The 24,687-nt window shown below is 56.7% G+C and overlaps 9 protein-coding genes across 9 annotated transcripts; 4 read left to right on the forward strand and 5 right to left on the reverse strand.

Annotated features, from left to right (window-relative positions):
• The first annotated feature begins 275 nt into the window (after positions 1-275).
• Positions 276-1,811, forward strand: B0H18DRAFT_247132 (uncharacterized protein). Its single transcript, XM_048037276.1, has 7 exons — positions 276-606; positions 667-746; positions 806-930; positions 997-1,090; positions 1,165-1,320; positions 1,389-1,538; positions 1,593-1,811. Exons 1-7 carry the CDS (start codon positions 492-494, stop codon positions 1,644-1,646), a joined length of 774 nt encoding a protein of 257 aa, XP_047894960.1. The 5' UTR covers positions 276-491; the 3' UTR covers positions 1,647-1,811.
• Positions 1,812-2,076: 265 nt separating this feature from the next.
• Positions 2,077-4,183, reverse strand: B0H18DRAFT_874771 (phosphate transporter; the record flags this gene model as incomplete). Its single annotated transcript, XM_048040372.1, has 9 exons — positions 2,077-2,218; positions 2,275-2,533; positions 2,592-2,847; positions 2,912-3,294; positions 3,349-3,472; positions 3,526-3,632; positions 3,691-3,881; positions 3,949-4,002; positions 4,056-4,183. The coding sequence occupies 9 exons, from the start codon at positions 4,181-4,183 to the stop codon at positions 2,077-2,079; spliced, it is 1,644 nt and encodes a 547-aa protein (XP_047894961.1).
• Positions 4,184-8,675: 4,492 nt separating this feature from the next.
• On the forward strand, positions 8,676-11,201 carry B0H18DRAFT_1117918 (phosphate transporter; the record flags this gene model as incomplete). The annotated part of the gene is made up of 12 exons (XM_048033677.1): positions 8,676-8,827; positions 8,890-8,943; positions 9,014-9,072; positions 9,135-9,281; positions 9,350-9,456; positions 9,520-9,643; positions 9,697-10,079; positions 10,141-10,197; positions 10,242-10,395; positions 10,469-10,718; positions 10,780-10,904; positions 10,963-11,201. 12 exons carry the CDS (start codon positions 8,676-8,678, stop codon positions 11,199-11,201), a joined length of 1,851 nt encoding a protein of 616 aa, XP_047894962.1.
• Positions 11,202-12,734: 1,533 nt separating this feature from the next.
• B0H18DRAFT_1000397 (uncharacterized protein) lies at positions 12,735-14,372 on the forward strand. The gene is made up of 4 exons (XM_048028213.1): positions 12,735-13,221; positions 13,375-13,569; positions 13,672-13,992; positions 14,043-14,372. The coding sequence occupies exons 1-4, from the start codon at positions 12,999-13,001 to the stop codon at positions 14,132-14,134; spliced, it is 831 nt and encodes a 276-aa protein (XP_047894963.1). The 5' UTR covers positions 12,735-12,998; the 3' UTR covers positions 14,135-14,372.
• Positions 14,373-14,837: 465 nt separating this feature from the next.
• B0H18DRAFT_1000398 (uncharacterized protein) lies at positions 14,838-16,801 on the reverse strand. Its single transcript, XM_048028214.1, has 6 exons — positions 16,072-16,801; positions 15,770-15,859; positions 15,631-15,720; positions 15,486-15,545; positions 15,331-15,432; positions 14,838-15,242 (listed from the first exon to the last, which is right to left on the reverse strand). Exons 1-6 carry the CDS (start codon positions 16,699-16,701, stop codon positions 15,084-15,086), a joined length of 1,131 nt encoding a protein of 376 aa, XP_047894964.1. The 5' UTR covers positions 16,702-16,801; the 3' UTR covers positions 14,838-15,083.
• Positions 16,802-16,881: 80 nt separating this feature from the next.
• B0H18DRAFT_1117921 (uncharacterized protein) lies at positions 16,882-17,688 on the forward strand (the record flags this gene model as incomplete). Its single annotated transcript, XM_048033678.1, has 5 exons — positions 16,882-16,966; positions 17,014-17,154; positions 17,208-17,280; positions 17,332-17,449; positions 17,503-17,688. 5 exons carry the CDS (start codon positions 16,882-16,884, stop codon positions 17,686-17,688), a joined length of 603 nt encoding a protein of 200 aa, XP_047894965.1.
• Positions 17,689-18,601: 913 nt separating this feature from the next.
• On the reverse strand, positions 18,602-20,390 carry B0H18DRAFT_1000409 (uncharacterized protein). Its single transcript, XM_048028215.1, has 7 exons — positions 20,273-20,390; positions 19,773-20,221; positions 19,697-19,724; positions 19,566-19,640; positions 19,279-19,516; positions 19,021-19,224; positions 18,602-18,955 (listed from the first exon to the last, which is right to left on the reverse strand). The coding sequence occupies exons 1-7, from the start codon at positions 20,355-20,357 to the stop codon at positions 18,673-18,675; spliced, it is 1,362 nt and encodes a 453-aa protein (XP_047894966.1). The 5' UTR covers positions 20,358-20,390; the 3' UTR covers positions 18,602-18,672.
• Positions 20,391-20,958: 568 nt separating this feature from the next.
• On the reverse strand, positions 20,959-21,555 carry B0H18DRAFT_1094183 (uncharacterized protein). The gene is made up of 3 exons (XM_048032374.1): positions 21,458-21,555; positions 21,240-21,406; positions 20,959-21,127 (listed from the first exon to the last, which is right to left on the reverse strand). The coding sequence occupies exons 1-3, from the start codon at positions 21,458-21,460 to the stop codon at positions 21,031-21,033; spliced, it is 267 nt and encodes an 88-aa protein (XP_047894967.1). The 5' UTR covers positions 21,461-21,555; the 3' UTR covers positions 20,959-21,030.
• B0H18DRAFT_1117924 (Maf1 regulator-domain-containing protein) lies at positions 21,529-23,575 on the reverse strand (the record flags this gene model as incomplete). Its single annotated transcript, XM_048033679.1, has 4 exons — positions 21,529-22,466; positions 23,231-23,403; positions 23,457-23,489; positions 23,541-23,575. 4 exons carry the CDS (start codon positions 23,573-23,575, stop codon positions 21,529-21,531), a joined length of 1,179 nt encoding a protein of 392 aa, XP_047894968.1.
• Between the last annotated feature and the right edge of the window lie 1,112 nt (positions 23,576-24,687).

Consider the following 24,687-nt stretch of genomic DNA (forward strand, 5'->3'; position numbering starts at 1 on the left):
GTATAATACATGTAAAGTAATTACATGTTTAAAACAGGCCCCTTTCATACGCTACCCTATGGCGCTGCGCATTAGAGTCTGCCACAACTACGTCCATGGAACACATGATCACCTAGTTTCACGATGTGGTCGGTTCAAGCACTTTTGGAAACGATCTACTTACCTGCCATTCTAGGAACACCACTGCGTCGGGCCCGCCGCACTTTCAAATTAGGCATCGCCATCATTCGGCGTCGTCCCAACTGCGCGCCGCGGCGAACCTCAACGTTTCAACCGCCAGAGAGGTCCGCAGCGCTGACGCGGGCGCTATCACACCATACCATACTAAGTAGCGATCAACATCTGCGTCGTCTTTTCCACGCGCCTCCGTTGCTGCGAGCGCAGGCAGGCATTCCTTGGTAGTACCTGCTGCGCCGCGGTGACTTGCATGTCAACGTGCCACATGATGATGCCAGATCATACATAAGTAGCGGTAGTCGTCGACCCAGGCGATGATACCCCCGGGCGCGTCACCGACTCTCTGGATGTACTTCAAACTGGAGGACTCGGACGCTCAGCCTCAGGCCAGAGATGACCTGGCGGCGGATGTCAGGCCGATGAGATATGGTCAGTCAAGTATCCTTACCGTGATGGGACCCAGGTCGTCGTGCTGACACCGTTGCGCAGCCGACATTCCGAACGTTGTCGCAACACACAGGGCTGCGTTCGCGAACGACCCCGTATGGAGTTACTTGTTCAGGACGCCAGTGTGTCACCGCATCATCTCAAGGTTGTACAGCTCTCGAAGTGATGTTTTTGCTTGCAGGATGATGCAACGTGCTCGCGCTTGAGTCGCTGGCTCGATAGCCTGGTGTATTTCCTACAATGTCTCGGACGCGTGCATGCGCGGAAGATGTTGGTGATTAACGACGGGGATGCCTATCTATACTTGTGAGTCCGATCCGCACCCGTAAAGCGGCATTGCTTCTCACAGGCGGTCGTGAACTGCATTCGCAGCGGCCTTCCCGGTGGTAAGCCGACCGTCGTAGAGCGCATCATCGGGCGCAGTACCTCCTTCCTACGGAAGGTGAGGACGGCGGAACAGAAGAAGGTATGCATCCTACGGGTCCCTCTCCAATACACGCGTGCCCCTACTTGGTGACTATCTGACGCAACCATAATTAGCGTATGGAGGAGACGATGCAGAAACAGGACGCCGCCATAAAGGCGGCCATAGGCGAGAGGATCCACAGCATGTTCGCCGCGCACGATCTCGCAACACATCCAGGGAAGCAAGGCAGAGGGTACGGGGGCGCACTCGTGGCTGCTGCCAACGCCAAGGTACGTCTGTCCGTAACTGCCTACCGCCCGAGTCTGGGGCTGACTGCCAGATTCCCCGGGACGTGCAGGCAGACGCGCTCGGCGCAGCGTCCTGGCTCTCCTCGTCGAACGTTGCCAACACCGCGTTCTACGAGAGCTGCGGCTTCGTCGTCGTGCGGGAATTCGCGATCGGGGACGAGAACCCGACATGGATGGAGCCGCCCATCGTCGTTAGGATTGTGCGTATTCTGCGGTGAGGGACGCGTGCCTCGAATCTAACCTTTTCATTGCAGATGGTGAGGGAACAGCAGGGCGCGGCCCATGACTTGAAGGAAGAGATGGTCTAGGGTTTATTTTGTGACTATAGTGTTTGCGTTTATCTCAGGGTCTTGCTTGAGTCTCCGCTGTATACGTAGGTCTCAGCCATTTCAAATTGGCGGTCACAGGGTCTCGCACCAAGCGGCACAGTTCGCATTAGTTACTGGTCGATCACCATTAGATTCTACTACGTAACACAACAACCGCACAGACAACAGCGGCGACACTTTTGACCGACCGCACGCAAGGCCCCGCTACAATACACCCAGCTCAATAAGGATAACATCGAGGAGAGAGTCAGAGAGATCATCATAGCAGCACAGACGGAGGGTTCGTGACCCGCGACAAGGACGGAGGTATGAGGGCGATGATGGCGTGGTATGCGGGTACATGAGTGAGCAAGAAATGAGCGTGCCAGAGGGATGCGCCGGAAGGGCGACCAGGGGAGGATAGAGGCGTTCATGGGTCTGCGGCGGCGACGCCCGTGACGAAGCCCTCCTGGTCCTCGTTCGAGATGTCCTCGAGCGTCTGCTGCTTCGTCTCCGTGATGAGCAGCGTCGAGAACACGCCCGTCAGCATGAACAGCGCCAAGATCTCGATACTGTCATCACCCGTCAGCGCCCGCACGGAACCCCACAAAAGAAAGACGCGACTCACATGTGCTTCACGAACTTGTTCGTCCCGCCGATGTTCGCCATCTGCGCGAAGCCGACCTGGGAGATGACCGCGCCGAGCTTGCCGCTCGCGGCGGAGATGCCGTGCGCGGTCGAGCGGTAGCGCGTCGGGAACGCCTCGCCGGGCACGATGAACGTCGTCGTGTTCGGCCCGAAGTTCTCGAAGAAGTTCGCCAGACAGTAGAGGAACACGAACGCGTTCCTCCCCGACTTCGTCGCCGAGAGCGCGTCGTATCCGAAGCCTGCCCGCGAACAATCAGTACGCCGTGCGCTACGGGAGAGGAAGGAAAGGAGGCGCACCCATGATGATGAAGAGGATGGTGAGCATGATGAAGCCCATGAGCTGGATCGGCTTGCGGCCCCAAGTGTCGATGAAGCAGAAGGCCACCCAGTACCCGGGGATGAGACCCGCGACGGAGAGGATGATGTTACCGATGCATATGTTGCGCAGGTTCTGGTACACCAGCTCCGTGCCCTTCAGGCCGGTGGTGATCGTGCCGAAGCCGACCGCTTCAAGGATGATCGAGCTGTTCAAGCCGAGGCCGTAGAACGCGATCTGCGCGCGGGCACCGTGTCAGAATCGGAGGCAAGAGTATGGGGAGCGGTAGAGATGCACGCACGTCAAGGGCGAACCACGAGTACGCGCAGCCGAGGAGCTGGCGTCCGTTCTCCCACTTGCCGAAGTGGCGGAAGAAGTCGCGGCGCGAGGCCTTGGGCGCCTGGACGCGCTGCACGACCGCGTCGGGGTCGACGTGGTAGCTGCCAGTGGTGAGGAAGTTCTCGACGTCCTGCGCGGCCTGCTTGACGTTGCGCTCGACGTCCATGGTGAAACGGGGCGTCTCGGGGATCGTCAGACGGAAGTAGAGCGCGATGACTCCGGGAACGCAGCCGAGACCGATGAGGAGACGCCACATGTAGTCGACCGAGTTCATGCTGTCAACGTTGTCCCTGAGGAGGGAGTGCTTCTCAGCCGCGACGACGACGTATGCGACGATGCAACCGGCTGCGGAGGTGATTAGATCGAATTGTGCAAATCTAGGTCAGACAGACGACATACCGAGCTGGCCCCATCCTTGGTTGGCAAAGACCGCCGTCATGAGACGACCACGGCTCTTTCTGGACGCGAACTCGGAGGAGATGACGGCAGAAAGAGGGTAATCGCCTCCAATACCGATCCCCATCTGCGTGCAGCTATCAGCTAAACGATACATCCGGCACACAGCGCAATACCCACAATGAATCTCCAGACAACGATGACGCCCAGGATGTTGATGGCCTTTGCCTGACCCGCGACAGCCTGACCGAATGTCGCGACGATGATGATCATCAGTTCGATACCATCTGTTACATATACGAACATGAGTAATGCTTCACAGTGAAATGGTGAACTAGGACTTACACATCCGCTTACGGCCGACCACGTCTGCCATCCAACCGAAGAAAAACTGGCCAAAAATGTTACCGATGGGAGTCGCGACCTTGACACCAAGCGATTGGTTTGAGGTGAGGGCGCGAGTTGCGCCCGACCCCTTTCCTCCGTAGAGGTAGCCCAGCATGATCGCGGCGATGTTAATTGCGAAAATATCATAGCTGAAGGTAATATTGGCATATCAGCACAAGAACGTAGCCGTGAAACGGCGTCGCACAAAACACTTACGCATCGGTGAAGAAACCGACACCAGCCACCATTGACACCTTCACATGGAACCAACTGCGTTTTAATCGTGAGCTGCCGTAAGCGAGGTGAAATGCGATCGAGCTCACCTGAACTTGGCATCGTCGACCTCGGCGAGCGCTGCACGGCGCTTCTCGTCGAGCGCGTATGCGACGGGGGGTGGGCCGCCCTTCTCGAGCTCTGGGCCTGCGCTGCTGGTGGAGGCCTTGTCTACCATGTGGAGTTCAGCCATCTCGCTGGAAAGGAACGTCTAGCGAGGGAGTCGTCTGAGTCGGGCGGGGGTGCGGGAGAGAGCACGGGGCTGGAGGACTGGCTGTAGATAGCGCTGCATGTCTTTTAAGTTGCTTCTGCACGGACGGCATGCTGTGTTCCGGACTTGATGAAATTGGATGCAGCTTGGCCCGCGAGCCTCCCATTCTGCCCCCGGCGTCGTTCCTTGCACGTTCGTACCACCCAGCCAACCACCGCCGCGCGCCTGTGGTGTCCTGTTTGTGCACCTTTCCTCTTTGGGCCGCAAGAAGCACGGTGTCGAGCGTCGGGATGCACGTTCTCACCCGTCCACAGGGCCCATCCTCGCCCGCTGTTCTCCCTCCCGCCAGCCAGGGCAGCGCTCGCGTGCCTAGGGGAGTATGTTTCTGGCTTCCACCCGGCTCCTCACTCGCCGTCGACGTGTGTTGGCGCACCTTCCGCACTCGCTCGCTCGCTCGACCCGAATACTCGCGGTGCCTGGCTATGCCTGGGCTCGTAGGTGGCGTATTCAGCAATCTTCTCTCTACTTGTCAGACACTCGCGCAGCACATGCTGCCGGGGGGCAAAGCGCCGGGCTCTATGTGGCCACGAATGAGACAGCGGCAGCCCGCTGCGGCGATTCCTTGCTCACATCTTTCGACACACGCTGTAGACCGCGGCAGCCCATGAGCACGCTGAGATGCTGTTCTCGCGGAGAAGCCGTGCGTAGACACAACTCTAATCTCATGAAGCATCTTCTCGCAGAGCTACCAGATCTAGGGACCTGCTATGTCCACCGATCGCTGCTCCGCGCTTCACTGTACTCGATCTGCATTTCATTATGCACCCTCCGAACTGCCCTACGGTGATATCTTGACCGCTCGGTTATTGGCACATGACGAGTGTCAGTATCTCCGAGAGGCGCACGAACTGTTTTCAAATCATATCAGTGCTATTCTAATGCTCGATAGTCACGGCCGCGGCCTCCTTACGTACTGACCAGGGGCTGCTCTTCGGGTGCGAGCTGTCCGCCGCACGCCACCCCAGGTCATATCCAGCAATTCCACGTTGGACTGGATCTAGCACTGCCGAGTGCAGAGCGGAAACGCAACGACCCACGGAGCAACCCCAGTAGCTTGCGGCAGAACCAAAGGTCCCTTGCAGATAGTACCGCCTCCAAATGGCGCCAAACAAGGTGACCGGCAAGTTCTGAACGTAGCGATGTGTACAATTATAACGCACAGCAGTGGTTTGTCCTATGCAGCATCAAGACACTTGGTATATACGGCCGAACGTCAGATGTCACTGATCACGCTAGCGGGTCAATGTCGTCGAATGCCGTAGTACGCCCAGCACATAAGGACTCCTTACCAGAATGCACCGCCGGCACTCGTATTGGTCTCAGCATCGCATCCGTTCGTCCGGAGCCGCGGCGGCCATGCCAACAAGGTTTGCCTCGTTAGTACTAGCAATTGATATGTTGTTGACTACCTGTACTCAGCAGGAATCGCGAGCCGGGTCATGATGCTGCTCCGGCACCGTCATCTTGACAATTGACCCACCTGCGTACCCACGTTCTACCCCTCCTGGGATGCTTACTCTCTGTCTCAACTGGACTAGCCCACTCCGGACTCAGCCTCTCCTCGCATTTGAAGGCAGTGTCGCCTGCCACCGGCACTTCTTCCTTGTTACTACGCCTCCACGAATCCCATCCTCGAGGCCACACCCATCGCGAAGGCCAGCCACAAACCCGTCGTCCCGTGCGACATGGGCGCCAGCGCCCCACCCATATATCGCCGTCGCGGATCCTGGCCGAACCGCCAGGCGATGCACAGCGACGCTTCCTCAGGCCGCTGTGCCAGGCGGCCGTGAATGCGGGCGGGGGCGAGCGGTGCGCGAGGCAACGCTGACTCGGAGTACAAGGTGAACCTTGTATGTATGCGTCTTCCTCCTCGCTGATCCCCGGAGTTGGGAAGGATTCTTGATCGCCGCCCCCTGGGTCATGCCCCCGTGGTTCGCGGTGGTACCTCCCGGCGATTGCATGTCTGAGGTAGCTTGACGTGACGGTGGGTCATTTGGGACTGGCGGCAGGGGCGGGGTGGTGCTCCTGATCCTATTGTAGATGATCGGTGCGTGAGGGTGCTGGGCGCGGGGCGTCCCGCTGTGCTCTGTCACCTGTATCTAGGCACATCTGCGCGACGGCAGGCGACACGGGCAGATTGGTCGTTCGTGGTTGTACTCGGGATATCAGTCACTCTCGATCCTGTATGCCGTTGACGTACAAGGATGCGTCTTCCAGAGATGAGATGTCTTGGACATGATGAGGGCTCCTTACTTCGGTTTCTGTGGGAGATCGGATGACCTACTCGGACCCCGCTCTCGATCCTGCGAGCGCATCTGAATAACCGCACCCGTGAAGTCGGTATAACAGACAGGTCTATCAATTCCGCCGGAGATGGAACTGTCTGCGCAATGCAGGAGACTTACCGACCCTGAAGAAACGGTTTGTAGCGTTACGTCCCCACCCGTCGATATCGCGCGAGTTCATTGTACATGCGGCATATCACGACGAGAGCCCAGTGAGTCTCCGGCCGTTGAATGGGAAGTTTAAATGACACTAACGCGATGGAACGGCAATTTTGTAGGTCGTTGCGGTACTGACTGTACCTCGTTCTCTCAGCGCATCTACAATCAGGTTCTAGGGACGTGTATGTCGTGTCCCGGATAGATTGTCCTCCCGTCTCTGAACACTCGTCCGCCGTCGGTTGCTTCCTGCGCAGCGGCGTCCGGGACTAGGCGAGTCATAGCCTTGTTCATCTGTCATACGAGCTTCGAGTCTTCATCTACACCTGTCGGCGGGCGCCGGTACTGAGTTTGCACGACACCCCTGGACCCGAGACCGACTGATGTAAGTAACGCAGCCTATCCAGGGATGCTGTAGCAAGTGTAGTAGGCGTCCGCACTTCGTGTTTTGGTCGCATGCTCGACTGGGTAGCAATTATTGTCTCGCAGAACCAGATGGGTCGCGATCTCGGCATCTCGACTTCCTAAAACCTCGATGAAGCCATTGAAAAGTCGCGAGTGAGTGTTCTCACCATACCGTTGCGCACCTGTCTCTAATGTGTCCACTTTCAAAAAGGACGTCAACAGCCTGAGCTCGAACGGTCTGCTAATGGCGGGCGTGATGAGGCAATGAACAGATCCAATTACCGTGAGCCGCACATCTTGACCGACATGATGCTGCCCCAACCAAACAGATGACGTGCTAACTAGCTAGTATCAGGCAGCAACGCCGCCGCCGCCTGGCCGCCAGTTCCATTCGTGGACACCTTCGGCTGCTTCCATTCCTACTGCGAGATGTCATCGCGCTGTCAGCATCGTAGAGCACGGATCCCTTGTCGGTGGAGGCTCAGTAAAATCTAAGATCTCATGGTACTATGGGAGTTTGGTGAATTTTCGGCGGACTCTCTTGGATACGTGAGTGCAGTTGTGTGCACCATCGTCAAGAAGCTAATGCTTTCTACCACAGTGGCACACAGCGATGCTGAGACGAGTTGCGCGTGATCATGGACATCTGGTCTGGGTGACATGGTACCACCACGTAGTATCGCCTGGTCGCCTGAAGCGTTCGCCCGCCTTCTGCTATCGCCGCAGAGGCGGAATGCCAGATCTGCCAATCCACCGGTCAGCTCGAATTGAATGTGGCGGCACACGGATCAAACTGATCGGGAGATCTCAGTGCATCCGGCGGGCATGCTTCTCGGGCGTCTAGGCTAAATTGGCAATATGGCAGGTACGGAGCGCACGTTCGTGAATAGCTCGACACTAGGTTCAGTCGCTCAGCCAAGGCACCGCTGCCGCTGTCCTCTTTCGCGATGGCGAATGTGCGAGACCGCCTCGGCATTCTGATGCTGTTCAGTCTGCGAGGCAAGCTGTGAACATGCATAGCACACCGAGCCTCAGACTCGGAGACGCTACGGTGCGCTATCGCGGTGGGAACGGTGAGTGGCAAAGCATGGGTTCATTTTGGGCTCACTTCTCATGTGGCGTCCAATCCAAGGGTTCAGCTTGTCAGCGCGCCCACACCAGTCGAGGCTTCGGACGGTTCTGGTCTGGCGCTGTCCGATGAGATCGCGTGGTGCCTGCTGAGACGGGAGCTCTGGGCGACCCGCCATCCAGTTTCCAACCCTGATGTGCCACCCAACGCTCTCATCTTTCTTCCTGCCCCCTTGTCCCATTGCCATTGCGCCCGGCGCAAACTCACTTTAAGGTCGGGCAGGGGACAGAACCGGCGTGGTATTCCGCTCCCCGACCGGTACCGGCAAGGCGCCCCCTCGAATGCACGCCGATCACACCTTTAGAGGTATAAAGCTGTACGGTACACGTTCCGTCATATCCGCGCAGCCCCTCCTGAATCTTCTGCGGCCTGTGCTCTCGACTCCACTCGTCAGTTGGGCACCAGGGCCTACGCCCCTGCGCACATGGCGACATCACCAAAGGTCACAGTCTTCCATAGACGGTCCGACCGCGACATACATAGCTATGTCGTTGGCGGAGCCGAAGATGGCGTAGTTCACCGCCTGAACGAGGAACGGCGGGCTATCCTCGCCGAGGTCGACAATGCCAGGTTCTCGTGAGTGCGCTTCCACGGTCCCGTAATTCAGCTAAGCGATACGTCTTCCTGGTTGTCCTCAGATGGTTCCACATCAAGGTCGCGTTTGTATCTGGTGCAGGGTTCTTCACCGATGCGTATGTTTTTTCATGACTACCTTCAGCGCTTCAGCGCGTCAGTGCATCTCACTGAGGGCGATCCTACTAGTTATGACATTTTCGCCATCAATGTTGTCACTGTTATGCTAGGTTACGTGTACGGCGATGGTATGTAATTGAATAGTCGCCGTCACGGTGCAAATTGTTTATGTCACTGTCTCGCTCCACAGAACAGGACGCGTCGGTCCCTGGAGTCGCTGGTCGCTCACTCAGCGCCAAGCAGCAGCTCGGCGTGAAGGTCGCTACGCCCATAGGTATCATCGTCGGCCAGTTGCTCTTCGGATGGCTCGGGGACGTCATGGGCCGCAAGCGGATTTGTGAGTCCTTCTCTCAACTTCCCGACGAAGGCCAGTACCGACGATTCGTTGTTTGTATTGACGAACAGACGGGTTGGAGCTGATGATCATGATTATTGGCACGTTCGGTCAAACCATCGCGGCCCCAAGTATGGCCGTCAGCTTCATTGCGTTATTGATCGTTTGGCGCACCTTCGTGAGTGCCCCTTCTCCAGGATCACGGTTGTCAAATCCCATACTAAGCAAATTCGGCACGAAGATGGGTATAGGGATAGGAGGCGATTACCCATTGAGCGCGGTCATCTCGTCCGAGTTCTCGTCAACGCACATCCGTGGACGTGTCATGACAGCGGTGTTTGCCAACCAAGGCTGGGGCCAACTCGGTACGTACTCTGTCACACAGTGCTCTATCACCCGAGGCTGAGGCAACCCCCAGCTGCAACGGCCGTCTCCTGCGTCGTCGTGCGCGCCTACAAGTCCAGCCTGATCTCCAACGGCGGCATGCTGCTCGAGGACATCGACCGCATCTGGCGGATCATCATCGGGCTCGGCTGCGTGCCCGCTGTCATCGCGCTCTACTTCCGGCTCACCATCCCGGAGACACCGCGCTTCACGCTCGACATCCAGCGCAACGTCGAGAGGGCCGCGCGCGACATCGACGAGTTCCTTACGCACGAGGGGTACACGGTCGATCTAGAGGCTGTCTCGAGGCGCCTGAGCGCGCAGAGGGCGACGAAGGAGGACTTCAGGCGGTACTTCGGGAGGTGGGAGAACTTGAAGGTGTTGATCGGGACGAGTTACTCGTGGTTCGCGCTCGACGTGGGTCTTCGTCCACAGTGTGCTCCCACTGTATGGCGAAGGTGCTGACGCGCCGCACCAGTTTGCGTTCTATGGGCTCGGCCTGAATTCGTCCGTCATCATGCAGGCGATTGGTTTGGTTCGCCGGACAAGAGCATTACAGGTGGGCTGGCGATATATCAGAGCCTCTTCAACACCTCCCTCGGCAACCTCGTCCTCTCCCTCGCGGGCTTCGTCCCTGGATACTGGGTCGCCTTCCTCTTCATCGACCGCTGGGGCCGCAAGCCGATCCAGCTCATGGGCTTCTGCGCCCTCACGGTGCTCCTCGTCGTCATGGGTACGTCCGCTCCATGTCACTGTGCTCCGCCCATCCATGCTGATGACGCAACGCAGGCTTCGCGTACCACAAGCTCACCTCGACGACGCGCGGGACCGCGTATTTGTCTTCCTCTACTGCCTCGCGAACTTCTTCCAGAACTTCGGGCCGAACACGACGACGTTCATCGTGCCCGGCGAGGCGTTCCCGACGCGCTACCGCTCGACCGCGCACGGTATCTCGGCGGCGAGCGGCAAGTTCGGCGCGGTCCTCGCGCAGGTGGCGTTCCAGTGGCTCAAGGACATCGGGGGCGCGAGGGGCTCGAATGCGTTTCTGGACCACATGTGCGTACGCGATGCACGATTGTGGAGAAATTGGCTGAGGGTCGGCGTCTCGTGTGGCTAGCCTGCAGATTTTCGGGTTCTTCATGTTGACGGGCGTCCTGTCGACGATGTTGATACCTGAGACGAACCAGAAGACGCTCGAGGCGCTCTCGAATGAGCGGCAGGACAAGTTCTTTCGGTTTCTTGGTGCGCCTCTCCCCGTCAGTCATCGGTATCTCGTATCTTATCGTTGTTCAACTCGCAGACCCGCGGCGGCGCTCTAGCGTCAAAACATTCGCCAGCGACTTCCCGCTGACCGCCATCAAGCTGAAGCCATTCCAGCAGACCCATGAACCCGAGCTCGACCTGGAGCCCCCAGACATATGCGTGGATCCCGCCGCATCGCCACGGAGACCCATCTTTGCACATGTAAATCAGGAACATGAGCGATTCGTCAGCTCACCATATCCCACGAGCCCCTCCAGCTCCTCGTTCAAGTATTGAGAGGCGGCTTTGATACCTATCTAGTAAGCTATTCGCCTTTCGGCACAGATGTCATCGCGCACGCTCGTTCTATCTCTGTGTATCTGGGCTTGTTTAGCGTTGGCTACGTCTACATTCGTTAACCTTGATCAGGCTGTACAACAGTTCTGTATCCTTTCATACCAAAATGTCTGTGTTGCATCTCATTGGCCGATATGTAATGATAGAGCTCATGTAATGTAGAGCAAGCCGCCTGTGTAGAGTAGGCAATGCAAATTATTTCCAATCTTCCATCGGAGGCCGTTGAGACGAACGACTTGATGCTGCTGCGGTAGCAAAAGTACCAGCCCCCATTGTAGCGGAAATCCCACAGGTTCATGCCCGCGAACCCACGAACTAGACCGCTCATGCCCACGTCAACAAAGATCCATTATCCAAGCTCGAACACCGAATGAGCATGCTAGGGATACCAATGATCTCCGGGTCGTGCCAGCCGACCTTTCAAAGGAATCTGTCGAGTGCCCGCGCGTTGCGATGCAGATCTGCATTTTGTGCCATGCCCTGTAGATCACGTGAAGTACAGAGCCAACGCGTCATTTTCGGACCTAACTTTTCCTCGTTCAAACGTTCATGACTTGGCCATCTCATTATATGTACATAGACGCCAGCTCACTGTTCTGGCGTTCAGTAGCAACGTGTTGATGACTCCGTTGCCAAGTCTACTTGAATGACGTCAACTACCAAATCGGGAGTAATATCGGTACATTGACTAGCGCCTGTAGCAGCAGGCAATGGGCTGCCCGCGAAGCTCCGCGAAGGCACTCTGCAAATTTCAGCAACTCGACCCGTCGTCTCGCAAAGCTTCGTTCGGTAGCAACCACAGATATTAGCTCGGACATCGACAGTTATGGCGACTGCTCCGGCACCGCCTGGCTCAGCGCCTTCCGAGTGGAACTGGCAAGCGAAGAGCCTTGGACAGACTCCAGAGGCGCTTCGACGGTACAAGAACAAACCAGAGCCCGACCTAGATGACTCGGACTACTACTCGGACAACGAAGAGATAATGAGCTTTGGGAGATATGCGAAGCGCATGCATGGCCGCGAACAAAGCCAACATCACCGACCACCCGGACACCCGCAGATCCTCGAGCAGGTGCAGGCGCTGAACAACAAAGTCACAGAGCTTGCTGTCAAAAAACGGGTGGGTTATGCTGCGCTCAGGAGCTATGCAGACAGGCCGGGAACTCTCGTCAAGGATTCCATGCACTCGTTCATGGGACATCCCAGTGGTTAGTGGCTCGTCCGTTCTGTCGAGAATATGTTTGATCTGCGGCAACTCACGCAGGGGACGCCCTTGCAACTCAATGGCAAACTTCATTGGGAGCTTATGGGAAGGCCGGCATGTGAGTATATGTGTGTTCACTACTGGTTGTCGGCGTGCTCAGTCTCTCTTTCAGCTCCACCCTCTGGGCGTACTATCCTACCCTGGATGAGACAGCAGCAGCCACACCCGGCATCTACGCGACTCTCGCGCTTCCGCTCCGGGATAGAGTTCCCTCTTCTTCAGCCCATCCTCTCGCGACCGCGGTCCTCCAGGCGCGCTGTGAAGTCTACGACGAGGCCATCTCTGAACCTTGCGAGCTGGCGCTTTCGGACAGCGGCGAATGCCTCGCAGTGGTCGCGCAAGGAGGGTATAAGAATCGCGACCCTGTGCTGCAGTACTGGCTCCCCAAGGCAGACGAAAAGCGAACAGAATGGCTTCACGCCGACACTCATCGAGCCGGGCTGGACATCGTGCTCGACGATGCGCGCAAGCTGATGTTCATCGCGGACAGCGACCGTATCAAGTCCTTCACGTGGGCGGATAAATCGGACCGTCCGGTGCACACGCTGAACTGCATGAAGACGCATCGGGGACCACTCGTACTCTTGCCTGGCGGCCGTCTACTTCGCGCCGGCCGGGGGTCCGCGCTGAGTTGGACGCTCGACGCGCTCCAGACGCACGGACGCGGCCCTAAATTCGCGCGGATGGCGCAGGCAAGTATAGCTGGGAGAACTGCATGTGCGACCGCGAGGACGAGGAGGAAGAATACAGCACGGGGAGCCTGCCGACCACGACGGTGCCCTTGCGAACAGTTCCTTCACCCCCGCGGTGCACGTGCACAAGCCCAGCGGGCACTTGCTCGCGGGCGAGGATTCGGCTGCGTCGCCTCGACCTCGAACACGGCGGTGCCGGCGGCGCGTTACCTTGGCCATGCCGGAGTGATCACCGACTTCTCCACTAGTGAGGGTGACGCCAACATGTTCTTGACGGCTGCGGGAGATGGCTACGCAAGGCTTTATGACCGCCGCAAGCCGCTGCCCGCCCTGACGTTTGACGTCGAGAAGTGTGAGGCGCCGCTCTGGCTGCGGCCCTTGCGCATGCCGACGGACTCCCAAGTAAGCGCTCCTCTTCCGTTGTCCCGCTGCATTGCATTTTGACCGCCTGTAGTCATGTTCTCCGGCGGCAACAAAACGGAGGGCATCAAGTGCTGGGATGTCCGCGCCAAGAAATGCGTGTACGAGCTCAGCACGGGGAACACCACCGTTACGGGTATCGCCTGGTCACCCACGCAGTCAACGCTCTACGCCGCTACATCGTCCGCGTATCTCGACTGGATCGGATGCTTCTCGGACTACCGCGACTTCCACATGCCTCAGGGCACGGACATCATGCCGTCGAAGAGCATTCGGACCGTGTATTGGCCTGACCGCGCGATTCATGTTGAGAATGCTTTTGGGTATGCGTATGACGCGGGGACCCATGCTTTGCGTGAGTGTGCTCTGCGGTGTGCTGTGTGCATGGGCTGAACACTCTTGCAGTGAGGTACGCGTTCAAGGAGAAGCCCGAACTTGACGTGCTGCCAGAATACGGCGATGGCAGACCGACAGACGAGGATGACTTTTTCTTCTGACGTGCTGATATCTACCTTTCTCGAATGTATCATCTGTCTGTGCTCGATCTTCGCGTCTTCGCGCATTGTAAGTCGTCAGCTGTATTGCTATCGCCGTACTGATAGCCCAGTGCTTGTATCTTGATATTATTGTACCTCGTCTTTCCCTGTACCATAGAAAACACAGTGTAGAATGAATGGCATGGGAGCTGCTGTGGGGCACCCTCACTCCAATGTAATATGACACATAGGTTTCCCCTCAGCCTGGCCTAATTAGCTGTCAATGGCCCTCGCAATGGTCCGTTCGCATTTATAGCTATCGTCCGATGTATCATGGCTGTCTGCGCTACGAATTGCCACGTTGTCAGTTACACTTGCAGCTCCTTTCAGCCACGGCACTTCACCATCAGGAGCATTGAGGCGACATAAGCACGTTCGTCTGTCTAGTACCCATCGTCTTCCGTTGCCCTATCCGACCACCTCATGCACATGTTGCACGCGCGAGAATTTAAACGAGTAATTGACAGGCAAGTAGTGTCATGTCTTCCGACCGGGCCGCAAGCGACACAGGTCCGATTACTTATAGTCTGACGCACGGGGCTACCTCTACGCAATGCACGGAGGAAGAGTGACACCAGCCACGTTGGATGCCTTGAACACACCATGTATATGTCTGACTGCGGCGGGCAAGACGGAGAGCCATGCTATGGAATTACCCATGCGCCCGTGACAATCGTGGCACCTGCAAGGAAGCGAGGGCCAGTCAGAATTCCTACTCACTGGGCCACTGAGCTCGACACTGGCATTCATGCGCCGTACAGATCTCAGCAGTGAACACGGGAGAATATGTCCCAAGGCAGGTACGACAGCGGAGTCCAGACGAGACTGTTCTTAGAAGACAAGCATTTCCAGTACAAGGCTACAACCATAGATGGAGATGTGCTGAATTGTCAAGCCGGGTCCTACACCTCTACAGGCTTGGACTTTTTCTGGGAAGACCAAAGAAGGTGCTTAGCGAATGATTCAAAGCCGAGAGACGAAGACATACATATGCGACGGCACCGAAGTCGTAGTTGATGCCCGCCTCCTCCAGCTTGCGTTTCCGCTGCGCTTGGCGCTTCAACAGCCGCTTTCTCAGCTCGCTCTTGCTCTTCTTCGGTGCGAGGCTGCATGCAAAGTTACAAATATTGCGAGACGTTGCAAGGCGATCGACGTACCTTGTTGTGCTGCACGCGTGCAATGCGATCCCTCGGGATGACACGCCACTTCTTGTTCGCACCGATCCAAAGCTCGGAGTGCACTTCATCCTTGGGGATAATCTTGCAAGTGAGGATGTGCCCATGAGCAAGTAGTTGTCCATCGTATCTGCGACGATCTCCGCGACAGAGGACGAGTCGAATTCGATGAAGGCGTAATGTTTTGAGCGACCGGTCTGGAACGGGGCGACAGTTAGCCAAAGTATGCCACACAAAAGGTAGAACTTGCCTTCTTATTACGCGATAGACGCAATCGCGTACTGTGCCGAACTGGGACAAGTACTGGCGCATTTGGTCCTCGTAGAAGCCGTGAGGTATCCGGCCGAGGTAGATGACACCGCGGTCTACCGTCTGTCAAACTTCAGTTCTGTGTAAGTTGCAGAACGACGTATGAACATACCGGATGCTTTTTGGCCTGATCCAGCCTTTTCTTGACCACTGCGTCGTCCTTCGCAATGGTCGGCAGCTTCGTGACGTCGATGCCGTCCCACTCATCCCCATTTCCTCGTCCGACGAGTCATCATCATCGGTAGAGAACCCGTATATGTGGTCAGCTTCGCCATCATCATCTACATCCTTCTTCCTGGTTCCTCGTCCTTGTCAGAAGCAGACGGCTCAGGCTCGGGGGAAGTGCTTTGCGCTTCTTCTTGTCTTTCGGTTTGGACGAGATGGTGGGGTGAGATATGCCTATGGGAGTGGCACTCGGCTCTTTGGGTGCCTTCTTCGACGGCTTCGGTTGGACCTCTTTCGCAGGAGCCGCCTCTGAGACTTTCGCGCTCTTTTCCTGCTTGGAGCTCTTCGCTTCGGGGAGGTCGTCCTCCACAGGCTCCCCTCCTTCTTCGACTTACGTCCCTTCTTCGACTTCGCTCTCTTCTCTACCTCCGTGTCGGCCTCTACCTCCAACCGCGCTTCCTTTCCCTTGCCTTTCTTCTCTCCGGCGACAGAGCCCTTGTCTACAGCCCCGGCGCCCTTCTCCTTCCGCTTTCCCTTCAGTGACGCAGCACCGCTCGAAACCTGCTCATCAGCGAGCTCCTCCTGTTCGCCCTTGCCCTTCTTCGCCGGTGCCTTCTCCGCGACAGGAGGCACCTGGGCTGGCTCGATTGGCAACGCATCCGCCTTCTTGGACTTTTTGGGAGCGGCTTCAGTTGTCGTCGCAGGCTGCACGCTCGTAGATGTGCTCGGAGTATCGTCCGCTCCTGCTTGTGACTTTCTCTTTCGCCTCTTCGAGTCCGCCTTGGGCGACTCCACGGCGGGAGCAGGCACTGCAGCTTTTGCGGAGATGACCTCCTTGGACTTCTTCGTCTTGAGTTTCTCTAGCAGGCCTGGTGCCATGATGTGACTATGCAGGAGGAGGACGGTGAGGATGATTCCAAGGCCGGCGCGAGCAGTGGTGGAGATTATTTGTCCCGATGGGATCTACAGCAGCCACATGGGATTATTTACCAAGAGCTTCCGATCCAAACAACCGCTTCGCCTCTTTTGGCAACTCCGAGTTTACTCAACGCTTTCGCCATGTTCACTCGGTTTGTGAACCCTCATTCTCTTGATGCGAAGGTTGAGATTGTTTCACGGGCACAATCACTGCAGGCGATACAGAGTCGGGGAGCGGGGCTGTGCGTGATGATGCACTGTTGACCGATTTAGATCGTCTGGTGAAGCGTTCGTTGGGCGATCTTGGTACTTCCGAAGATGCCGACGAGAAGGCGCGGAGGAAACGCAGAAAGACGGAGAAGAAACACGCCAACGACGCTCAAGAGGAGAGCACAAACTCCTTGACCTCCATACGTACGTATGTCGCGAAAGACTGTCCGGCGGCACTGAGCAGAGTAACATTGTAGCGTTTCGCCTTGTGTCGCGGACTCTCCCTCCTAAAGAAATCGAGCTCAAGCCGAAGGAAGCCCCAGTTATTGTGTTAGTTTTTTGGGTGTCCAATCGTATCGCTCGTCACTGATTCTCCGACAGTGTGAGGGAGCCGCCGTGTGAGGACAACGAGGATGAGGCAGCACGTCGTGGAGCTCGAGCACAAGAGGTTGCAGTACATTTCGCCCAGATAATTCACGAGGCCCAGAGGTTGAGTACTGTTCGTGTCTTCTCCCCTTTTTTGTTGTAGGAAGGCACTCAACGTTCGTCCAGAGTCATAGAGTGGAGGCCAGAGGAGCAATCCATATGAAAGGCAAAGTCTCGTCGCCCCCGCCACCGGTCATGGTCGTGGAATGGGACAAACCTCCGCCTAAAACACCGAAACTTGCGAGTGCAAGACCCTTCGTAGAACTCCGGCCATCGCCGCATACACTAGGACCTAAATCAATGTTCCAGTAATCGCGGTAACCACAGCGTCGGCGGAAAGCAAGACAAAGACATCAAGAAACATCCGGCGAGCACGAGCAAAGGCGCGAACAGCCCAACCACGGCCCCCAGCGATGTTTTGGCGGCCACTACGGGAGTGGGGTGTTCAAGCCGCTGGTTACTCAGTGGGCTACGAAGGCAGCTGGCCTGTCTCGCAGAATGACCCTTCACGCTACCAATACCAACGTGATACGATGCGGAAAGGTATATTTTCGACGGGGCAGTGATGACCAACGCGCTACAACGTAGACTTGTAGGGTACCGCTCTGCTATAAATACAATCCCCTGGGTATCTATCGATACAGGCTGACAACTCGTCCGCGTCTCATTCTATACTCATCTCGTCAGCGTCCTGCTGGTGTGGGTAGTCTCTCGTAGCGATCTGTTTTCCCTTGTCCCTGTCTCTATGCTCCCGCATCTTCTGCGCCCACTCTTCCTCGCCGCCAGGCATGCCCTTGCTACCGAACGGTCCCACCTCTGCGCTAGCCTCGAGGGCAATTTCGAGCAGCTCCAGCACTGGGCCATTGATGGGATCGATGCTCACGTCTGGGGGTATTGTGAGTGTGCGTCCAGGTGCCGAGGACAGAATTACAACGCGTACCTCATGATACTTGACGATGGCGCCGTCGATGTCGCCGAGCAAGTGACATGTCACGCCGAGGAAGGCCACTGCCGTCTGGTTGCGTGGGTCCATCTTCACCACTTCTTGGTACGCTGCTCTGGCTTCTTCCAGACGCCTGAAGATACCACCAATCAGCGCCACCCGCAATAAGTGAGGCGTCAACCTACCCGAGCTTGCGATACGCTGTACCCAGGTTTAGATACGTGTTCATCCATGCCCGCTGCGAAGTCTGCACAATCTTCGCTAGTTCCAGAGCACTCAAGAAAAGTGTCACGGCAAACTCGAACCTAGACATCCATGTAAGACGCGAACGTCTGTGAACGTAGGACACAAACTTACTCTCCACGATGGAATGCCAGCACGCCGCGCTCATTGGCGAGAAGTGGGTCGGCGTCGCAGATCAGATTCGCAGCGGTGAACGATTCGTCAGCCATCTGAAGATTGGAGAGGCTGATGTGTTCCATCCCGACGAACATGAGTGGAAGGTGTGATCCGGTGAACAGACGGGTGCAGGTCGAATACGCGGTGATTGCATGGTCGTGCTCGCCTTCGTGTGCAAACGTGTGCGCGAAAGCAATCCACGCCGGCGCGAAACGTGGGTCCATGAGCGATGTCTTGCTTTGGTCCGGGTTACGCACGTCTTAGCTCACATATCGCTGTGCTGTGAATGGGATCGGGCACACCTGAAGTACGTGCGGGCCTCGGACCACTTGCCCGATGACAAGTACCAGACACCGACTGCATACCAGCTGATTGGAGATTCCGGCTCTCGCTCAACTAGCTCGTGTGCAAGGATGAATAGCTTTGAGTTTAGATGGGAAAGATGATGCATGCAAGCGAGGTGCAAGGGTAGAGTAGGCGCATGGATTGTGACAAGGCCCAATATCCTGACACAAGGCTTCGTCAGCACGACCAACACACCTGCCGGAAAGAGCGCATACCGCGAGGTGACAGTGAAGCAGTCAGCGAACCTGAACTGCATATATAATGCGTCCGCAAAGCTGTACAGAACATCAGGGTTGTCACCGAGGCCATAGTCGTTGACCAGCCGTGTCCTCGCCAGAGCATGCTCCTCGGCGTGTTTCAGCTTGCGTAACCGAGAAGTGTACATAAGACACATGAAATCAGCATCTTCTGGAGTTTGATCCTTGTAAGCGAGGCCTTGTACAAACTCCCACTCTTGATCTCTGTCAGTACTTATGCTCTATGCCGCGAGAAATGTGGGTACCTTCATCTGGAGACATCATCTGTCCATCTATGAGTTGTTGGAACGCTTCGAAACATTTCACGTCAAAAGGAGTGCCTCCATGAAGCATGCTTTTGCTTGGTCTCCCCGGTTCAGCTTGAGCATGAGCAGACCGCGCAGGTGGCACATAGAGGCTTCGATCTGTGAGCGACGTCAACTTGACCCTTGGACCACGCATAGAATACATACTTTAATCCCACCGTCCATGTTCGGTACGTCGGGCCCACTCCTCCCCGACTCGCGGAATGGATTCGCCTCGCCCAGTATCTCAGTGGCCTCGTTCCACTTCCCTTGCCTCACCTGACACTGCGCACACAGATACCGACATGCGACGCTCATGTCTACCAGCCTCGAGACGCCTTCCTGGTAACGAGCAGCGACGTCAATGAGCTCGCTGGGCCCAATAGGGAGGCGCTCCATGATGGGAGCGTTTGCAGGTGGTACAGGAAAGGGTACTTCTTTCTCTTTACCCTTCGAGCTGTTCATTCCAGACTGGGCATGCCCATTCATACCAGCGGGTTGGTACGTACGCTGAGGAGGACCAGTGGGGAACGGACGCGTGAGGAGCCGTTCGGCCCGTGAGTACTGATGTGTGAGGAAGTACGTTTGAGCGAGCCAGAACGCGTCATTCGGGTCATCTGCGCGGGTGAGTTATAGCACAGAACGTAGGAGACGCGTCAACGACTCACTTGTCCAGTTCACAATTTTGTCGCCCCAGAACGCCGCGGTCTCGTACAAATGCTGCATGAGCGCGTCGTGTCTCCACAGTCGCATGCGGTCCACAATCCCAGCTTCTGGCTCTCCCTCCGCATCTTCGGCTCTCATGTCCTCATCGTCTTCGAACACGTCCGTTGTATCATTCGCGAGCGGGTGCCTCGAGGTACTGAACCTCGCTCTCCGTGTGAGATGCGGCGAAGAGTAGAGGGGAGACGCCTGCAGGATAGAGCGGTTGGGGTCAAGCGCAAAGGAATGAGGGTGGGAAGCAATGCTGGTGTTTGCCTCCGCAAACGAGTTCACGAGCGACTGTGGCCCAAAGGAGAAAGACGAGTTGAGAGAGTGCCTTGGACGCGATCCCGAGGGCGAATGAACCTGGGCACAGAAGACGGAGTAAAGCTGCTCCCCGGAGGTGGCGGAGAGCCCATCATGCTGGCGTGTTACGAGAGGACGGATGGTGGTGGCGGACGAGTGGCGGGCGCGCGAAGGACGCGTGAAGGGCACGTTGAGTCTCACGTGGCGGCGTTTGTTAGGATCCAAAGCTCTTGCCAAACAAATGGCCCGTTTGGCGAGCGCTCTGTGGCGATCGATTCCTCCACGTGGCGGAGCAAAAATATGCATAGCCGCCGCAGGTGGTTTTCATTTCTCCCCTTATCGATGTCGAGCAATCGTATAAGTACCGTCGACGGCCCAGGCACTCGCCCTCGTCCACCATCTGGTCTGGCTGCTCGAGTCATATTCCGCGCGAGTCAATTGTGTGCTGAGTCGACACCATATGGCTGGTCGTACACCGCTCTATCTGCGCTGCTTCGACCAGGCATGTTGAGTCGGTACGTATTTCGTTAACAGCCTATGTCTCAGACGGCTCGTGGGCACCACATGAAGACGGCATCATATATGCGGTAAAGTAGCTATCACCACTAATATGGGAGCAACGAACAGACAGTAGAAATGGGGCTGACACATCGACACTCCACGGAAACGGAGCAGACCAGATGGCTATAGTACAACAGGGCAGGGATAGGCGAGCAGGTCGAGTCCAGAAGTGTCCATAGGGTAATCAAGAGTGGATATCGAAGCATCGGTGCGTTCTCTTGTTGTCCTGTACTCTATAGCATTGATTGGAGGAGGTGCAGGGGTAACTGGTCTCAGACACTCACCATGGCTCATATAGATATCGTAGCCCTGAGACCCATCGCCCGAGCCCCAGCACCCACAGCACCCTCCCAGCCTAGGAAACGCTCGCCCCCGAGATATACTCAGCCTCCTCGTCCATCTCCTCGTTTGCGGATGACCACTGAGCATTCCGCGGCCGACGCGACCACACGGTAATGAACAGCACACGCTTGAGCTTCCTGTTGTAGAAGAAGTAGTGGCAGCTCCACAGCAGAGGACCGCGACGCCGCATGCGAACGCGGGTCGGTGAGGGTATCCGGAAGACGAACTCCTCGCTGGAGGTCGTGCGCCACTGCTGGGCGACATTCGCCCATCCGCAGGTATCCGTGCGAGGGCTGGCCGCCCGCCTCATCGACGTCATAAGGGTCGGCGTCGAAGAGCAGCTCTTCCTCGGAGGATGCCGAGTCCTCCTCGCCACAGAGGCGACGTCATCATCGTCGTCGTCGTAGTCGTTGGCATGCGGGTCGAACTCGACCATGCTTGGTTCGTACGAGTAGACCTCGCACTCGGCGACGCCTATTGCGTCGTCGATTGTGCGGTAGAGGAAGGGGTGCGTGCCCGAGACGGCCTTGGAAGGTGCGTTCGGGCTCTGTCGCATGTAGTCCATGGGCGACGAGGACGTCGGCATCGAAGAGGGGAACATTCCAGGTGCAGAGCGTGGGTAGGAGGAGTAAGCCCGGGGTGCGTGGGTGCCGCGGTAGGTGAGGAGCGCCGTGCTGAGTGAGTTCAGCACGTCTGCGGGGTCCTCCCGGTGGAAGTCGCTAGGCTTCACGTCTGAGAACTCGTGGTCGGGGTAGGCGACATTGAGCATCGCGATCACGGTGTGGAACGTCTTGCGCGCGTTGGGGTCAGACATTGGCCCAAACGCGGTCGACTCGTCGAGCGCGATGAAAGACGGTACGGGTGGCGAGTTGGAGACCTCGTCGTTGTATGCGCTCTCGAGCTGGCGGAAGAGCTTCTTGTCGCGTTTGATGTTCTTGCAGCTGTATGCCTCTACGCGGGTGCGCACAGAACATTCGGCTCCATCGTGGTCGAGGCGTGCGCAAGGCGGGAGAGGTCAGGTATGTCAATGTACTTCATCGGGCGGTCGTGTCGAGCGAGACGAGTGTGCCGTTGGATGCGTCGTGTCCGGATGCCGTCTTGGGGTGAAGTGTCTCTTGCAGTTGGAGTTGTTGCTTGCCAGCAAGGCAGTGGAATGGTATGCGTCTCGGATAAAGGAGTGGCGGAGCGCTGGGAGTTGGCGCGACGCGCTAAACGCGGATGGTGGCAGCCACGGTCCTACAGACTGCCTAATGCAGACCAAGCCGGTGTATGTTAGCCACGCACGTTCCAACAGACAGCCTCTCCCACAGCTCGCAGCCCGCCGATCGCCAGAACTGGAGCTCGCTACAGTCTATCTATGCTCATAGACTTGCTAAAGAGAAGATGGCACTCGCAGGGTTCCGGGCTCACGTTTGTCAGATTGCTGTGCATGCGTCGTGACAGTGCATCTCCGATTTCGAACACGAAGTTGACTGCGCACAAGTGGTAGAATGCTGTAGTCAATCCGAAGCCTGACTTGTGTTCACATGCCTCAATACGAAGGCATGAAGTCAACTCCCATACAACGGACCCATGCTCGTACAACGCCCTTCTCAAAGCGATGATAATCAGGTGCTCATCGCACGTCCTGCAGCTCTATGTCCTCCGGTATTTGCTCCACAATGGGAACCTCAGAACTCAGAGCCTCGCTCCCTGACATGCCGGATGACATATACGGACTGGTCGCCGCCCTGAAGGAACTCGAGGTTGCGTTGAGGGGTCAGAGTACCAGTGATGATCGAGTGGCTCGCCCATGTTGCCGATCACGCTCGTGCTCCATCCCATGGATTGCAGATAGAAGACATGTCGGAGGTTCAGCATGAACCGTGAGATTAGGATGGATGAGATGCTGTGGGTGGAGTCGGTCAAGGAAGTCCAGCGCAGATTTTAGCGTAGACTTACGGGGCGACGAATACAGAAATGATTTGTAGCAGCCTGTGAAGCGTGAGCTGAACATTCCTCGTCGCACCAATATTCAACACATACGCCGTGTACCGATCTGAACGCCATTTGCAGAACATTGAGTAGCAGCAATGAGCTATGCACCAGCAAATCAGTCGTTATGCAGTGACTCGTCATTGTCAGGTCGAGACATACACGAAATATAGCGAACCTGAAGAATTAGATTCAGCAATCGACTTTCATGTCACCGGAGACATGCGTGGTTTTGGGACCACCGCAAATGCGGCCTGAATCAAGCCTGAATCCAACCGCAAATTGTGATCGATGAGACCCAATTTTGGGTGAGCAAACATGCCAGCCTAAATCGTAGATATGGTACGAGGTATGGGCATGCCTCATATCTGATAGCCCAAATGAAGCAAGTTAGCCCGTCGAAAATCAGTAAATCAATTCAATTGAGGAGTTTGCGGCGGGCAATCACGCTTCATTCGGGCATGGCATACCCCAAGGCTCCCCCATATCCCCCATCCTATCCATCCTCTACGCCGCCGAACTCCTGGAAATGTTCCAAGAGAAAGCCCGCACCCATGTCGAAGCAATGACCGCCAAGCTCAAGCTCCCCGACAACCCCTGCGAAACCAGCCTGATCATGTTCATCGACGACGGGAAGATCTACGTCTCGTCAGAGTCCCTCGACACAAACATCCGGATACTCACCCTGGCATACAACGACGTAGAGGCCTGGCTGACGAGCGTCGGGCTGTCGCCCGACCTCGTTAAACGAGAACTCATGCATTACTCGATGAAACAACGCAAACCAAACGACTCACCGTCAATCACCCTACCAGGAGCAAACGGCATACGCATAACCATCCAGGCAACACACACGACCAAGTGGCTCGGAGTCCACCTGGACCGCCGCCTAAACTTTGACCACCACGTTAAACAGATGGCTGGACGAGCGGAGAAGACCGTAAACGGCATGGGGATGCTCGCAAACACGGTACGAGGGCTCTCCCAAGAACACCTGAGGACGCTATACACCGCATGCGTACGTCCAATACTGACATACGCGTGCCCGGCCTGGTGGAGAGGCAAGAAGGCACACGAACACGCACTGGAGAAGGTACAGAACCGAGCACTGAGACTCATCTGTGCCGCCTTCAAGACGACGAAAATCGTGGCGATGGAAATCGAGGCCGCTATCCTACCCATCCGACACCACTTAGAA

Source organism: Fomitopsis serialis, assembly GCF_022376445.1.
Source record: "Fomitopsis serialis strain Sig1Antser10 chromosome Unknown B0H18scaffold_23, whole genome shotgun sequence".
Classification (NCBI taxonomy): domain Eukaryota; kingdom Fungi; phylum Basidiomycota; class Agaricomycetes; order Polyporales; family Fomitopsidaceae; genus Fomitopsis; species Fomitopsis serialis.

Bases quoted from the DNA above. Each gene is read 5' to 3' on its own strand.
- B0H18DRAFT_1000397 (XM_048028213.1), top strand. From the start codon at position 12,999: ATGTTCATCGCGGACAGCGACCGTATCAAGTCCTTCACGTGGGCGGAT. The intron at 13,222-13,374 runs GTATAGCTGGGA...CTCGCGGGCGAG, and splicing joins CGCGCGGATGGCGCAGGCAA to GATTCGGCTGCGTCGCCTCG. The intron at 13,993-14,042 runs GTGAGTGTGCTC...ACACTCTTGCAG, and splicing joins CGCGGGGACCCATGCTTTGC to TGAGGTACGCGTTCAAGGAG.
- B0H18DRAFT_1094183 (XM_048032374.1), bottom strand. The intron at 21,128-21,239 runs CTGTTCGTTGCT...CGAAATACGTAC, and splicing joins GTCAGCCCCATTTCTACTGT to CGACTCAACATGCCTGGTCG.
- B0H18DRAFT_1000409 (XM_048028215.1), bottom strand. From the start codon at position 20,357: ATGCGACTGTGGAGACACGACGCGCTCATGCAGCATTTGTACGAGACC. The intron at 19,725-19,772 runs GTATGTATTCTA...CGTCGCTCACAG, and splicing joins ACATGGACGGTGGGATTAAA to ATCGAAGCCTCTATGTGCCA. The intron at 18,956-19,020 runs GTGTGCCCGATC...CCCGGACCAAAG, and splicing joins GAGGCCCGCACGTACTTCAG to CAAGACATCGCTCATGGACC.
- B0H18DRAFT_1000398 (XM_048028214.1), bottom strand. From the start codon at position 16,701: ATGGCACCAGGCCTGCTAGAGAAACTCAAGACGAAGAAGTCCAAGGAG. The intron at 15,546-15,630 runs GTACGCGATTGC...GCCCCGTTCCAG, and splicing joins ACTTGTCCCAGTTCGGCACA to ACCGGTCGCTCAAAACATTA. The intron at 15,243-15,330 runs GTACGTCGATCG...GAGCTGAGAAAG, and splicing joins CACGCGTGCAGCACAACAAG to CGGCTGTTGAAGCGCCAAGC.
- B0H18DRAFT_247132 (XM_048037276.1), top strand. From the start codon at position 492: ATGATACCCCCGGGCGCGTCACCGACTCTCTGGATGTACTTCAAACTG. The intron at 607-666 runs GTCAGTCAAGTA...ACCGTTGCGCAG, and splicing joins TGTCAGGCCGATGAGATATG to CCGACATTCCGAACGTTGTC. The intron at 931-996 runs GTGAGTCCGATC...CTGCATTCGCAG, and splicing joins GGGGATGCCTATCTATACTT to CGGCCTTCCCGGTGGTAAGC.